At 46.4% G+C, this 15,658-nt stretch overlaps 1 protein-coding gene across 1 annotated transcript in view; it reads left to right on the forward strand.

The window, feature by feature from the left end:
* Positions 1 to 15,658, forward strand: part of XYLT1 (xylosyltransferase 1) — a 373,789-nt gene that overhangs the window by 106,080 nt on the left and 252,051 nt on the right. Inside the window, exon 2 of the mRNA XM_023189714.3 lies at positions 10,853 to 10,891. Coding sequence (XP_023045482.1) covers positions 10,853 to 10,891 — 39 coding nt within the window. The remainder of the gene's footprint in view (positions 1 to 10,852; positions 10,892 to 15,658) is intronic.

A 15,658-nucleotide genomic window follows, 5' to 3' on the forward strand; every position in this document is an offset into this window, starting at 1 on the left:
CCCCCCCCCCCCCGCCATGGTGTGTGTCGGCAGTTCTGTGTGTGGCCTCTTGGAGACATTCCAGACTCGAAGCACTGCTGAATCACAGTTTTCCTGTATCTTCAAACAAAAGATGTCCCGGTCAGAGGCTCTTGTGAAGGAGCAAAAGAGGAGGAAGAGAAGAAAAGCAGGGAGGGGTGTGCATAGAAATTTATTTTGGCAAAATGGGATGAACTCCAGATTTGGTATCAAAAAACTGCAATTCTACACTGAATTCTAATCCAAACTGTGTGTGGCCCTTAGGAAATGGGCCTTTCCTCCTGGATCTCCCATGCCTTAGCAGATAGTGATGGGTTTGATTCAGGTCAGGGATGGACATTTAGAGAAACTGGAATTTATTAATAATATCTGCTCCTCGGGCCATATTGAGAATTTGAGGCCAGGTGGACTGCTTAGTAATAGCTGCCTCCGGCACCTTACTGTGAGGTCGCTGCATACCTGGTCTATATCTCTGAGTACTTTTCTTGAACTCACAATTTTGGATTCTGGAGCTCAAATCCGAACTGTTTTCCTGTGAAATAGAGAACTCACCCAGCAGTCCCAGAAGCCACATAGTATCATTGGAACTCCAGACAATGTCTGTGGGACACTTGGCAGTATTGGTTCCAGTTGGGCCACCTGCCATCTTGGTGACCACAGCAAGTGGGTGCAAAATTGGTAGGTGCTGTGGCCTGTGCCTGGGAAAAGCTAATTATCGGGCTAAAGTATAGATGTGGCTTGTGTTCCCAGCTCCAGGAGGATGTGTGTTCAAACACAGCCTGGGTGGCCGCCTTTAGAAGGATTTGCAGCATGGTGGGATTTAGCCAGTACTTCTTGTCTGGGCCGTGTCGGGTAAAGGCTGCCTTCTTGGCACATGGCAGGTCTTGTTTAGGGTCTGAAATGCCTCGGAGCTGTGAAAAGCAAAGCACTGTAAAGTGTCACCAATTGTCTTCTAAGAGGAACTAACATTGGTGACCCACCCACTGTCAGGACGGAGCCAGGCTCTGGTAGAACATCTCAGTCAGTGCTCCACAAAGACTGTGAGGTGATGTTGGTGATTATTATTACCTTTAACCACTGGAACAAGCGAAGTAGTCAACCTGAAGACTCGCAGCAAGGAGATGAGAACCTCTGGTATGAGGAGCATCTGATCCAATTCCGTGTTCCTTATGGCTTCGTAGCACCAGATACTGATAGAACCATGAACTGTGGTTTAATGTTTCCAGTTCACGACGTGGTTGTACCCCTGGGTAGCAGTGTAGCTTAGTGGTCCAAAAGAATGCCCTGTTTCAAATCCCGGCTTCACCACCCACTAATGGATGACTTTGAAAAAATTACTTCTCCTCTGAGCCTCAATTACACCATCCGTAAAAGAGGGCTTTTGATGCCTGCCTCCTAGAGTTGTTGTAAGGTTTATTTGTTTGTTTGTTTTAAGACAGTCTCTGTCACCCAGGCTAGAGTACAGTGGCATGATCTTGGCTCACTGCAGCCTCTGCCCCCAGGGTTCAAGCTATTCTCGTGTCTCAGCCTCCCGGGTAGCTGGGATTACAGGTGTGCACCAACACACCCAGCTAAGTTGTGTGTTTTTAGTAGAGATGGAGTGTCACCATGTTGGTCAAGCTGGTCTTGAACTCCTAACCTCAAGTGATCCGCCCACCTTGGCCTCCATGGGATTATAGACGTAAGCCACCACACCCAGCCAGTTGTAAGATTTAAATGAGATAGTATTTGCAAACCCCTTACAGTAACACCTGGCATTCAGTATGAGAACAGTGTTAGCTGGTATTTTGATTGTTGTCAATATTGACTAGCTATGTGACCTTAGGCAATTTGAATTAATAATGGGGGTGAAAAGTTCTGTTGCTCGCAGTAGCCAGGCCAGCTACTCAGTCTGGAGCTGTTTTCTTGCAAGAATACACATCCAGTGTTGCTAAATCTTCTGTTCTTAAAGGAGAAGTGAGAAATATGGATTTGCACGTGAAGTATCCTCGTTTTAAAACATTGGCAATGATTCATAAAAAAAGGATGAGTTCGTGTCCTTTTGTAGGGATATGGATGAAGCTAGAAACCATTCTGAGCAAACTATCGCAAGGACAGAAAACCAAACACCGCGTGTTATCACTCATAGGAGGGAGTTGAACGATGAGAACACTTGGACACAGGGTGGGGAACGTCACACACCGGGGGCTGTCATGGGGTGGGGGGAGGGGGGAGGGATAGCGTTAGGAGAAATACCTAATGTAAATGAAGAGTTAACGGGTGCAGCACACCAACATGGCACATGTATACGTATGTAACAAACCTGCACATTGTGCACATGTACCCTAGAACTTAAAGTGTAATAATAAAAAAAGGCAATGATTTCAAGTATTTCATCAAGGCTGCAGGCCGAAATAAAAAGCAAACCAACTTGGAGCATCCATAGGCCACCAGTTGGGCATTCCTGTCTTAACAGTCTGTAGCTCAAGCCTCTGATCTTTTCAGGTAGGTTTCTTCAAAACCTTGTAATTCTAAGATGGTAATTCTGTGTGCTTTTTAAAGAATTACAAAACCTCTTGAGGCGCACACAGAACAAAGTATTATATACAGGAGTTTAGAATTTTGATAACCATTTGTGCTCAAGGATACACATACCAGGCTGGAGAAGTGTTAAAATAATTCCTGAGTTTCCGTGAGTCTGTGGTTTCTCTATCTTCCAAGGCTGTGGGTGATTAATTACCATCTCCAAGGGCCTAAGCTTCATTTTAAGGTTCTACTGCTCATTTCTGGGGTCTGGGCTAAACAATATTGAATGAATGTAAGATAGCAAAAAGACCAATTTTTTAAACTTTTAATACAAAAGAGAGAGAGCAATACACACAGTTTGAACTGCCAACATTTCTGTAAAACATGGAGAATCCCATTGTTCTCTCTGTGGGGTTTCTGTTTTCTCCTCTGAGTCCTATTTGAAGGTGAGCTCACATTTTCCAACAAGGTGAGGGCTGTGTGATTCTGGCCTTCATTCACATTCCAAATGCCGCCCTTTCTAGAGAACAAGGATACTTGTGTGTCACTGGCATCCCTCCCTCATCACCCCATGCCGCCTGCCCTGCACGTGCCCAGCCTTCGTCTTAGGAGCCACTGTGAAATCCCATGGGGACATCTGAAGAGAAAGTCCTATTATGCAACACCTTGGGTTGCTGCAATGAGGCCCTAAGAAGGAGGAGTTGAAAGAGTCCCACTTCCATCGGGAGGAAATGCTGGAAAGAGGAGGGTGGTAACCAGGCTTGTAGGGCACGGCAGATCCCTTCACCAAAGTGGGGAAAAGGGAACACTTTGCACCCGTCCTGGAAATTTCATGGGGGTGCAGAGCATGAACACCAGCACTCTTAAGAGTTTCATGCATGTGTCCGACACTTGATGGCTGGCTGGGGATCAGAGGCAGGAATCGTATTCTTTGTCACTTTGGCAGCTTTTTCAGCCTTGCATTACGCATGGGATAGTTTAGGTATCATGTAGAGGCTCTTGGGTTCAGTGTGCATAAGAATTCCCCAAGGGTGTTTAATAAAAATGTAGATTCCTGGGACCCTTGCCCAGAGATTCTGATTCAGTAAGTTCATACTTTTGATTAACACCAGGATATCAGTTAAAAGACTAGTTTCTGGTAACTGACAAACTTGCTTACTGCTCCTGGCTCCATTCCTGATTAGCCCTGTGTTTTTGAGCAAATTATTCTCTGAGAGTATCAGTTATCTGATCAATAAAATGGGGATCATGATACCTCCCTTGGCAGGGTTGCAGGAATTTCCTATGCTTGGCACAAAGTAAGCATTCAAAACGAATTAGGTAAATGTGCTCATTTCGCTGCCGTCACATGACATGGGTTGCACTCGTGTCTTCGGCAGCTCGCAGTTCAGAAGGCTTGTGGTTTAGTAGGGTTGAGTATAAAGGGATATGTCTCAGCCCTTGTAAGCCTAGAGGAAGAAATCAAAGAGCAAAATCATTTTTGAGGTTGTAACTATGTACAGTATCTAATTTAATGTTCATGACAACTCATGATGTCAGTGGTATCCCGTGTTCAAGACAAGGAGGAGACCTTAGGGTTTGCTGGGACGGTCTGGGTTTATACCTGTTAAGCTTGTATAATTATTAATAGTGTCCCTTACGAAAATGTCTCAGAAAATCTGTTTTCCACTTTCTTAACAGTAGCTGTGTTGACAAATGTAATCCTACCTGTTTACATAGTGTCAGAAAAATAAAGCCCACAGAAGCTGAGGACTTTGCCCAAGGTAACAAGTGGTGCTAGGTGGTGGTTATGGACTGAATCGTACCCCTACGCTAATTTCATATGTTGAAACCCTGCCTCCCTCAATACCTCAAAATGTGACTATTTGGAGATAGGGCCTTTACCGAGGTGACTAAATTAAAGTAATGGGGTCCTCATCCAGTCTGACTGTTTTTTTTTTTTTTTTTTTTTTATAAGGAAAGGAACTTTTAGCCAGGCCTGGTGGCTCATGCCTTTAATCCCAGCACTTTGGGAGGGTGAGGCAGGCAGATCACCTGAGGTCAGGAGTTTGAGACCAGCCTGACCAACATGGCAAAAGCCCGTCTCTACTAAAAATACAAAAATTAGACTGGAATAGCGGCGCACAACTGTAATCCTGGCACTTTGGGAGGCTGAAGCAGACGGATCATTTGAGGTCAGGAGTTCAAGACCAACCTGGCCAACATGATGAAACCCCATCTCTACTAAAAATATTCTAAAAAATTATCTGGGCATGGTAACAACCACCTGTAATCCCAGCTACTTGGGAGGCTGAGGCATGAGAATCGCTTGAACTCAGGAGGCGGAGGTTGCAGTGAGCTTGGATTGTGCCACTGCGCTCTGGCCTGGGCCACAGAATGAGACTCCATCTCTGCCCTCCCAAAAAAGAAGAGGAAATTTGGACACATAGATACCAGGGATGCATAGAGAAAAGACTGTGTGAGGAAACAGGAGTGCACCATCTCTGCAAGCTAAGAGGAGAGTCAGACTTCAGACGCCAGACCTGCTGTCATTTAAGCCACCTCGCCTGTGTATTATTATAGCAGCCCTAGCAGACGAATACAGTGGTTATGTGTTGTTTGAACCCTGGGGTAACCCCTAAACCTGCACTCTTCCCACTGAACAGTACATCTTTGTCCTGTACCAGGCCTGCAGCTAAGTGACAGCGTCTCTTTAGGTTTCTGGCTGGGCATTCAGAGTTGGCTAGAGCTGGATGTTCTCCAGCAGGCTCGAGTCATGAGTGAGTTTCCATTTGCTGTGATCTGTGATCCCAAGAAGAGTTTCTTAGATCTTCCAAGTTATCTGGTGGTTGGATGTTGAGTGACAGGGAGACACCATCTTTTGATGGTGGAAGATTCCCAGTTCTGGCCTTAATTAGAGGGCTCTTGGGGAGAGAAAGCACCAAGCCAACCTTCTGAAGTGTTCCCTGGGAGCGTCTCTGGGAGAAGATGGCATGTGAATATCCATTGTCTGTGTCATTGATTTGGTGGGCCTCACGGAGACATCTGGCTCTGAAGGCGTGAGTATACGGAGATCATTATCCCTATACCAATGTCATTGCATAACACCCAAGAGCAAGCGCTGTCTTCCAAACATCCTTAAAGCAAAGGAAGAGAACACCCTTTATAATGGCTGAGGCTTAGCTCAGGGCTCAGAATCTGCTAGGAGAGCCAGATAGGTTTGATGCATGCGTGGAATGATAATGAACAAATTCTTCCTCCTCTCTCTGCTTTCTTTGTTGGGGCTTAATTGCTTGTTAAAATTACGCCTTTGGCCTTAATCCTGGCTTCTTGGTCTTACAAGCGAGACTTTTGAGGTGTAGACAAGTTTCATTGCTCTAAGACCTGTAATCAGGCTCCTGCCTCTCATTTAAACAGTTAGCTTTGGGAATAGCGGTGTACACAGAGTCACTTTGAACTCATTTCCGTCTCCCTCATGGTGCCTGCCAGGCATAGAGCTAGCTACTGAATCGGAACTTAGTAAACACGTGTGGATTGATTTAGCTAACTTTACAGGGTTCCTTGCTGTGGCAAAGTGACTGTTTTGTTTTTAGTCATGATATATGTGCTAATTTCTATCAGCCATGTCCACTACCTTTTTAAAAAAGACAGATGGTAAAAAAAAAAAAAAAAAAAAAAAAAAGATTCCGGTGTTTGTTAAGGTGGTACTGCTTATTTGCTATAAGTATTCTTGATTTTGATAGACATTATCCAAAAATTGCAGGATTACTTTGTCCAAAGTAATAATGTATTTTCCAACAAAGCTCTTGTAAAAGAGTGGAACCCAGAGTTTTCCAGTGTAAGATGCTGGGATCAAATCCAGGCTTTCAACAGCATCTGTGTGGCTCGGACAGGTTACCAGTCTCTCTGGTCATCAGTTTCTCCATCTCTATACTAATGATAGTGATCATGATAATATCTACCTCTTAGGGTTATTACAGGGGTAAACGAAATGGTACAGGCATAAAAGTTAAGCCCAGTGCCTGGAACATAGTGAGAACTTAACAAATATCATTTGTTGCTAGTATTCAACTGTTTAGAACCTCAGTCAAGTAATATGCCCATAGGACAAAGCTAAGAATAAACCAAAGGAATGAAAACTATATGTATTTCCAGGCAAAAGGATTCTAAGTAATCATTTCCTGTCATGTTGTGATGGTATCTAAATAATAAATTCAGAAGGACTGGTATATTGGGCACACAGGATTGAAGGCTAGTTCAGAGGCATGCAAGATCCTGATGGTCACTTATTTCCTTGCTTGTAATGGTATAGCTAGCACACAGGGTCTTGCACCTAGGAGGCCCTCTGTAAATGATCGCTATTAGCTGTAGTTATTTCAGGTTCCTGGGATGCATTTGCAGACTGAGAGAAAGAGCATGAGTAGTATTTAGGTTCTGAGTCTGTGAGTGTTTGTGATCTATTGTGATCACTTTTTGATCTATTGAGGTCAGTGTTTAGAAAGTATATCAGTTACTGGCCGGGCACAGTGGCTCACGCCTGTGATCCCAGCACTTCGGGAGGCGGAGGCAGGTGGATCACGAGGTCGGGAGATCGAGACCATCCTGGCTAGCATGGCGAAACCCCATCTCTACTAAAAATACAAAAAAATTAGCCGGGCGTGGTGGCGGGCGCCTATAGTCCCAGCTACTCGGGAGGCTGAGGCAGGAGAATGGCATGAGCCCTGGAGGCGAAGCTTGCAGTGAGCGGAGATCGCACCACTGCACTCCAGCCTGGGTGACTGGGAGACAGAGCTAGACTCCATCTCAAAAAAAAAAAAAAAAAAAAAACAAAAGAAAAAAAGTATATCAGTTACTGCCACAATAATGCTGTATAACAAATGACTTCAAAACTCAGTGGCTTGAAACAGCAAGCATATATTTTCTGTGTGTTGGCAGGGGGTCGGCTGATCTAGGCTGGGCATGGCTTCAGGCTGCAGATTGTGTACAGGTCTGTTTCATGTGTCTGTCATCCTCCTTGGACCAGCAGGGTACTGGGGACGTGATCTCTTGTGGTAATGGCAAAAACACAGTAGGTCACACTTGATCACCTAAGCATATTTCAAGCTTCGGCTTATGCCACATCTACTAACCTCCCATTTGATCTATTGAGGTCAGTGTTTAGAAAGTATATCAGTTACTGGCCGGGCACAGTGGCTCACGCCTGTGATCCCAGCACTTTGGGAGGCGGAGGCAGGTGGATCACGAGGTCGCGAGACTGCAAAGCAGTCACATGGGCAAACCCAAGCTTAAGGGATGGAGAAGCATGCAGCAAAGAACTGCCAAGTCACATGACCAGAGGGCATGGATCTAGGAGCTGTGATGAATAAGGCCCGCCAATTCAGTGCACCTAGTTCCCCATTTCACTTCCCCAACTGAGTCGTTGCGATAGATGATATGGAAGGGCTTTCCTTGTGGGCAGTTCCATGGTACCTGCATTAAGATTCTAAAAGCACTCCACCGTAGCATGCACGCACATTGCAAATTCCCCTTTGGTCTCTAGGAGGCTTTTCTCTGATGGACAGGAATTTACTCTACTGTAAACCAAAAAGTCCCAATTTAGACAGATACGATGGATTAGGCAGACAGCGTCATTGACCTGGTTCCACTTCGTTAGCCTTTCCAATTAAGGAGGATGTTGTGGAAAGCAAGACCTCACAGATATATAGTCATACCTTGAATCCTCTGGACTGAGGCTCTTGAGGGAGGGTCTTCCATTTCCAGTGCGCACAGAGGGAGGAGAGCCTAATAATGTTGGCAAGTGAATCCTGAGTATTAATGATGTGGCCACTTGTGAGGACTTTATCTTCTTCCCAGTTAGTTAATGAAGATGCTAAATAGATACCATTTGTGCTTTTGCTTTCCAGAATCTTCTTAATCTTGGATCCCTGACCATGCACTGATAAGGTCTCTGATTTTGGAACATCAAATAGAGAGTTGGTGCTTCACTGTGTCTAGAAATCAGGCTCTTGGTTTTGTCAACGTGACAGAGATTTCCTGTGACTTCTCAAGGAAAATCTTGTCCATTGGAGCTGCTTTTAGGGGTTCAGGATGGCATTCTCCCCTCTTCAACCTCGTGGAGATTCTAAGCAATGAAGCATAAGTCTCAGACAATAGCCAAATGGTCTGTGAACTACAGCTTAATTAATCTGGGCATGCACCCAACACCCCAGTCTGGTGCTTTGCGAGGACTTGGCTTGGGGATTGAGGCTAATTTCGAGGCTGAGATGCAGCTTCTTATCTTAAAATCAAAATCGAGGTGGTAAGATCTGAATGGACAGACACGCAGACCCAGACTACTCTGACCTGAATAGCAGATGTTGCATGCTCTCACCCACCAGGCACATACCAGGTCTGACTCACGCTGCCACCCACAGACCAGGAGGAAGCTCTTGCTTCCCAAAGACAAAAATGGGTCCTGCCCCAATTGCTTGCTTGACACAGGAAAACAGGAAGTACAGAGTAGACTCTTTTTGCATACGAGTGATACAAAACCTGCCTGATCAAAAAAAGTTGCCCTACGAATGTTGGGTTTTACCAATCCTAGCTGTCACTTCTTCACTCCCGGGAAGAAATCAGTAAGGATTTGAAGAGACAGGCCCCAAACAGCTCCTTCATGACTTCTCCAGATTCCTGTATAGGTCAAGGCTGCAATGTGGGGAGACAGGGAGAACATGTTTCCTCAATGTTTTCTTGGGTATGAGGAAGACTCAGTGCCTGGGGGAATGTGAGAATTAATGTGGGATGTTCTCTTGGCAGTTTCCTTTCAGTTACACCCGTGGAGAATTACTAGGCTTTGGACTCAGAATTGGAGTTGGGGGATGACGAATTCTTCTTCCTAAAGGACAGAGTGGAGCAGAGCTCACCATGTTTCTGAGATCGTGCCTCTTACACCCCTCAGAATTGGGCATCATTACAAAGATACCATAGAACAGTCATCACGACAGTGAATGGCAGCTCACCTAGAGGAGGGGTTTAGAATGTTCCAATTACCCTGCATTTCCTTCTTGTTCACATTATGGGACAGTGGGCTGGTGCTAATTTGCATGGCTTCCTAAAACCCTGTGGTGGAAAATCTGCTAAGAGAAAGCAAAGCTTCAAACTGGGTGTACTTCAGGGCCCTGAAATCATGCCCATTCTCTGTAGGAGGAAGCTTAAGGTTGTTTTTCCCAGAATTATAAATCCGAGGTGATTAAGTTCAGAGCAGACATGGTGTAGACAGAAATAGCCTTCATATGCTGGGTTTCCTGTTTTCTTTGGAAACCACTCACTGGACACCACCGCCTACTCCCATCAGTCTTTTCCTCCTCCTGTACCCACCGTGTCTCTCCTCCAACCCAAAGGGTTCATGCTTAATGACCCGAGACAGTACCACCAAGCATTCCCGGTCAATCGGCTTTTGTAGCGAGTGAATGAATAGGACATTTCTCTGGCCTTCTGTATCCTAAAAAAAGACCTTCCCCAGCCCATTGGAATGTGCTACTCAAAGCAGAAATTAAGCTGCTCGCTCTCATTCCTTCCCTCATTCTTTCCAAGATCAGACACAAATTGATGATGGCCTTGCCCCTAGTCAGGACTTTATATTCTTTCTGGTTTATTCCTAATCCTCTTACGGAGCCAAACTCTCCTCCGAATGGAGGGTGTGGATGCACGTTGAGCTGTTTGACAAGGGTGCCTTGTTTCTTTTTTCTTTACATTTTGTTGTTTTGTGTGATCTCCATGTGGGTGTTTCCTTCACAAAAACTTGAGCCTCCTTCAGCACTTGGGCATGAGAGGAAGTGTTGGGGCGGCGTGCAGACTGGGCCATGCTGTCCTGATGTCTCTGTAGAATAGAGGATGCAGATTGGGCTGCCCTCCCCATGGGGTGGCTTGAGCACTGAGGAAATCAAGCTTTGTTTGAAAATGATGCTGGAAGCGTGGCATGGTGACTCATGTTTATAATCCCAGCTCTTTGGGTGGCCGAAGTGGGAGGATCGTTGAGGCCAAAGTGTTGGAGAAAAGCCTGGGCAACATAGTGAGACCCCATCTTTACAAAAATAATTGTAAAAAAAGAAAAAGCCTGGCATGATAGTGCATGTCTGTAAGTCATAGCTACTTGGGAGGCTGAGGTGGGAGGATCACTTGAGCCCTGGAGGTCGAGGCTGCAGTGAGCTGTGATCACACCACTGCCCTCCAGCCTGGGCAACAAAGCAAGACCCCGTCTCTTTAAAAAACAAACAAACAAACAAAAAACCAGAAAGAAAGAAAATGATGCTGGGGTAGTAAGTAAACTTTTTTCCACTCCTCACGTGCATTTTCTCCTTTCATCCCACAGGAGCCACACCCGAGTCCGCTCATCACCCTGGAGACTCAGGTGAGTACCTTTCCTGTCTTGGCCACTTATCTCAGCCTTGATATTCCAGCTCTCGAGGGGACTTGTCCCCTGGCTCCGAAAGGCTGGACAGGCCCATGGCTACCCCTTGTCCTATGTGGATGTGTGTGTGCCTGCACATGTGTGTATCCACACTGGCAGCTAGTGTACACGTGTGTGCAGTGGTGTGGGTGTACATGTGTACACATTCGCACCCAGGTGTCTGAGGACCCTCCCACCTGTGACAAGAACCATAATCATTTCTTTTGAGTTTTCCTCTGTCCTTCGCTCCTGCCCAACCATTATGCGGCGGTTCATGCAAAGGAGAGAGGAGACAGAGGGGAGCCGTGAAGCGGGAAGATGCTGTTCTTTGATGCCTGAACTTGGAGGACTTTTTTTCCGTGGCAGTGAGGGCAGCAGATGGAGGGAAGTTGCATCCTTTCATGTGCTTGTGTGTTAGGCCATTCTGAGGAATCATGATTGCAGTGGTGTTTCCGTGTGGAGAGGAGGATGACCAGTGGGTCTTGTAAGGCAGGGCACGGTCCTGACTGCTTTCTGCCTTCCTGGGAGATACGACAGTGCAGCAGCTATGAGTGTAGGCCTTGGAGTTCAACGGAGCCAGGTGGAATTCCACCTCTGTGTCTTCTACCCTGTGACATTTGTGGGGCCACATAATGTCTAAGCCAGTGTCTTTCCATCTGAAATGTCATCCCAATGGTAGTGTCCACCTTGCAGGGTTGTGGTTGAGGATTACAGGAAATGATGTTTATAAAGTCCGGGGTATGTGCTAAGTGCTTGTGAGTGGTAGCATTTTAAACCAATAGAACTGTTACCATGCCTGCTGGATTTGAAGGGGATGTTTCTTATCTTTGGACTGATTATTTCCTTAGCTCTTTGAGTTTGGCTGACAGGCAAGAGAGAAGATAGACAGGACGGGCCTCATTCAGAGCCCCACAGGGAATAGTTTGCAAGTGTCAGACACAGTCAAACCTGTTGGAACCTTTCAAGGCTGAATGACAGCTTGGGAGTTTCAGGGGTTTCTGGGGTGCACTGGAAAAGACCACCTGCTCCCCTGGCCTTTGCCCCCTCCACTTTGGGTCCTTGCCCTCTCCTTGGCGTCTCTGCTTGGGTCCTCCTAAGAAGAATGAGGAGACCCTCCTTGCTTCCTCCCTGCTGGGGAAGGCCAGCAGATCTTCAGGGTTTCCTTGTGCTTTTCTGTCCTAGCATTCTCTGGCACACATGTGTAGCCATATGGGCCCCAGGGCTGACCAGGCAGCAGGGCCAGCAGGGAGGTATAGAAGGTGCAGCTTTGAGGAGGAAAATGATTCAGTTTCCTCCGCCTGTTTGGCTGCTCTCTGGCTTGCTTTTGTCTGTACTTACCACCTTGACCACATTTGCCTCATGTGAATTTCATCTATTCCATAAAGTCACCTAAAAATACGTTTTTCCTTAACGTAACTCACTTTACTTTCAGAAATAGACTTACCTTAATCCAGTGGGTCTAAACCAGGGAGTGGTTTTGATTCCCAGTGGTTATTTGGCAACGTCTGAAGACATTTGGTGGTGGTCTCATCTGGTTGGGGGGTTTGCGACTGGCATCTAGTACGTAGAGATCCAGGTTGCTGTTAAATCTCCTACAACACACAGGCCAGCTCCCCACTGGAAAGAATTATCCGGTCCTGGGCCTGGCACAGTGGCTCACGCCTGTATCTCAGCACTTTGGGAGGCCAAGGTAGGCAGATCACTTGAGGCTAGGAGTTCGAGACCAGCCTGGCCAACATGGTGAAACCCCATCTCTACTGAAAAAAAATACAAAACGTAGCCAGGCTTGGTAGTATGTGCCCGTAATCCCAGCTACTTGGGAGGCTGAGGCAGGAGAATCACTTGAACCCAGGAGGTAGAGGCTGCAGTGAGCCGAGATTGAGCCATTGCCCTGCAGCCTGGGTGACAGAGTGAGACTCCGTCTCAAAAAAGAATGATCCAGCCCTAAATACTAATGGTGTCGAGATTGAGAAACACCGTCTCGAGCAATAATATTTGTGGAACCACAAGTTTGAAGTGCTAGTTACATATTTTTTGCACCACATTAAAATAAATATTAAACTGTGAAAATAATGTTCCTTCAGGCGCCCTCTGATGTCACCTAAACTTCCTATCAGAGATGTGTGTGCTATCCTTTGGGAAATGTGCCTGTCCCCAGTCTGCCCCATGGACTATGAGAGAACTTCCAGGGTGTTTTTAAAACGATGGTCCTTCTCTTCCTTATCCTTCCCCAGAAGGATAGCCTATTAGACCTAGGAAGACCCATGGGCACACATCTGTGTCCCGAACTCTGGAAGTCAAATCTTATCTCCTGGAAGGGAAACAGCTGCACCCCTGGATGGTTCTGTCTTTGACCTTGCTGTACCCTTCACTCTGGACACCACCCCATCAGTCCTTCAAAACCCGCTTGGGAAAGAGGAGTTGCAGACCAGTGGCTTTGGCCAGCACCTGAGGCTTCCAGCAGCAGCTCCTTACACAGTGACCACTCTTAAAATCCAATCTGTTAGCCCAAGGGACCTGAGCCTCCATGTGCAGCCAGCAGGGGCACAAGGTAGATTCTCAGCATTTGTGCTATGCCACTGGGGAAGGGCTTCAATTTGTCTGCAAACAATGCTCCATCAGTCTCATTTGGTTCCCTGTCTTTGGGGAGCCTGGGAATATTGTCGCTCCCCGAGTTCTGATTTCCCATGTTAAAGAGATGTTGGAACCCAACCAAAGTGCAAATGTTTCTTTGTGACTGTTGGCACAAGCCTGTGGCCAGATCTGACTTTGTGCTGGGCCTCAGCCCATTGCGAGGTGAATGATGGGATCCTCTTCAGCTGCCCGCAGGCAGGTCAGACAAGGAGGTCAGGTCCCTTTCTGGCAGGAAGTAGTGCCTCAAATGTTACCCATATGCCGTGAACAAGATGGCAGATGTGGCCAACCTTGGAAGAACCAACTCTGCAGGGGTTAGGTGACAGATATGCCCCGAGCCCTGGGTCACTTCCCACTTTTCCCCCAGTGCTTCTAAGGACAGCATTGCCTGCTCCATCCTTGAGCCCAGCTGTCACAGGTTAGCCTGCCTGTTAGGTTTCACCAAGCGCTGTGTCCTTGCACAGTGCATCAGCTGCTTTGCTTGCCCAAGACCTGGCCTGCATTAGAACACTGGGCTGTGCAGGGGCCCTTTCCTTCATGCATCCCTCTCTCCCTCGTGTGAATTGCAGCGGTCCTCAGCCATCACTTGGTTCATCTGTCCCTGTGCAGCTGTTCTGAGTTGGGGGAGATGGATTGATTGGCTACCGAGGACTCCTCTAATGCTCTTTGTCATTAGCACAGCAGAGCTTTGCATCTGTTGGCATCAGCAGGACTCTCTGCTTAACGGCCAGATTAATAGAATGAGGAAGCCGAGGAAGGTTTACATCCCTGGTGTCAGGTTCCCTCCTCAGCAGGCTGCCCCTGGGGAGGCACCAAGGAAGCCCTGACTTGTGGTGGTGAATGCTTCTCTGGTCTCCAGATGGTGATTGCCAGGGAATCAGGTGACCTAGAAGTGAAAAACAAGGAGTTCAGTGAGTGGCTTGGTGGCGTTATTCTTATCCCCATTCTTACTAACATTTACCATTTGCCAAGCACTGACTTCTCTCATTTTATCCTCAAATGCCATAGTTACACAGGTGTTAACTGAGGTACCACATGAGGTACCTAAGGGTCAGAGAGGCTAAGTAACTTGCCCAGGGTCACACAGGAAGCAGATAGTATTGGTGCACATTAGACTCAGGGTTGCGTGACATCAGAATCTTGTCTTCTCAACTGCTTTCCTATTCTCAAAGAAAATAAAGTTGCCCTGACTAGTGGAAAGATTTGCTAACGTTTAGGCAAAGCTGGAGAAATGGGCTTGGTATATGCAATCCAACGTCCATAGATAGACAGATGAACAGATAGACAGTGCTTAGCACAACTATCCACAGATGTCCTTAGGTATATGGGTAGAGAGATGCATGATGGGTAGATGGATAGAAAGATACAGTGCTTTGCACAGTGAGTTACCTTTGACAGTTTGTCAGAGGACTTGGTGGTAAAATGGTTTGAGCAGTGGACCCAAATGAAAATTTATTTTAAAAGAACAAAAGCGAAACATGTCCCTGCGCATCAATAGTGTTTTGATAAATTTGAATCCTTATTACTTGATTCTCTCTTTCTCATCGATCCCCAAGACAGTTGATCATTTCTGAATCCACTCCAATTGGCAAGGTCTCGTGTCACTTAATTTTAGCGTCTCTCCCTCCTCCTGCCCCCACTCCCCCGACCCTCAACAGGCTCTCTGTCAATTAGCTAATGGCCTCCACTCAAATACTGAGACACCTTGGGAGATGTCATAAAAGGAGCTCTTTTGAGTCAAGATTTGTCAATCTGGGCATTTGTGAACTGGGCTAGAGTTAGACGGGGAGCAGGTCTTCAGTTATGCTGAGATCCCCCTCAGGACCTGAAGATCAAAGGCCTCAGGAGGAAAACTCCCAACTTCCCGTTTTTCGAAACCAACCAGTTACTTGACTTTCTTTGATCAGCTAACTGGGGGTAGAGGGAAGGGAATGACATTCACATGATTTAAAGATGATGCGGAGGCCGTGATTATTGTGAACAAGGCTGCTGTAGAAAATGAGTAGTGGATGTGAATGGAAGTTAACACTTGAGAAATTATATCTATGTAAAAGAATTCATCTATTTCCTTATTCCATAAATCGCTGTTGGGCC

The sequence above is a fragment of the Piliocolobus tephrosceles genome, chromosome 17 (assembly GCF_002776525.5).
Source record: "Piliocolobus tephrosceles isolate RC106 chromosome 17, ASM277652v3, whole genome shotgun sequence".
Classification (NCBI taxonomy): domain Eukaryota; kingdom Metazoa; phylum Chordata; class Mammalia; order Primates; family Cercopithecidae; genus Piliocolobus; species Piliocolobus tephrosceles.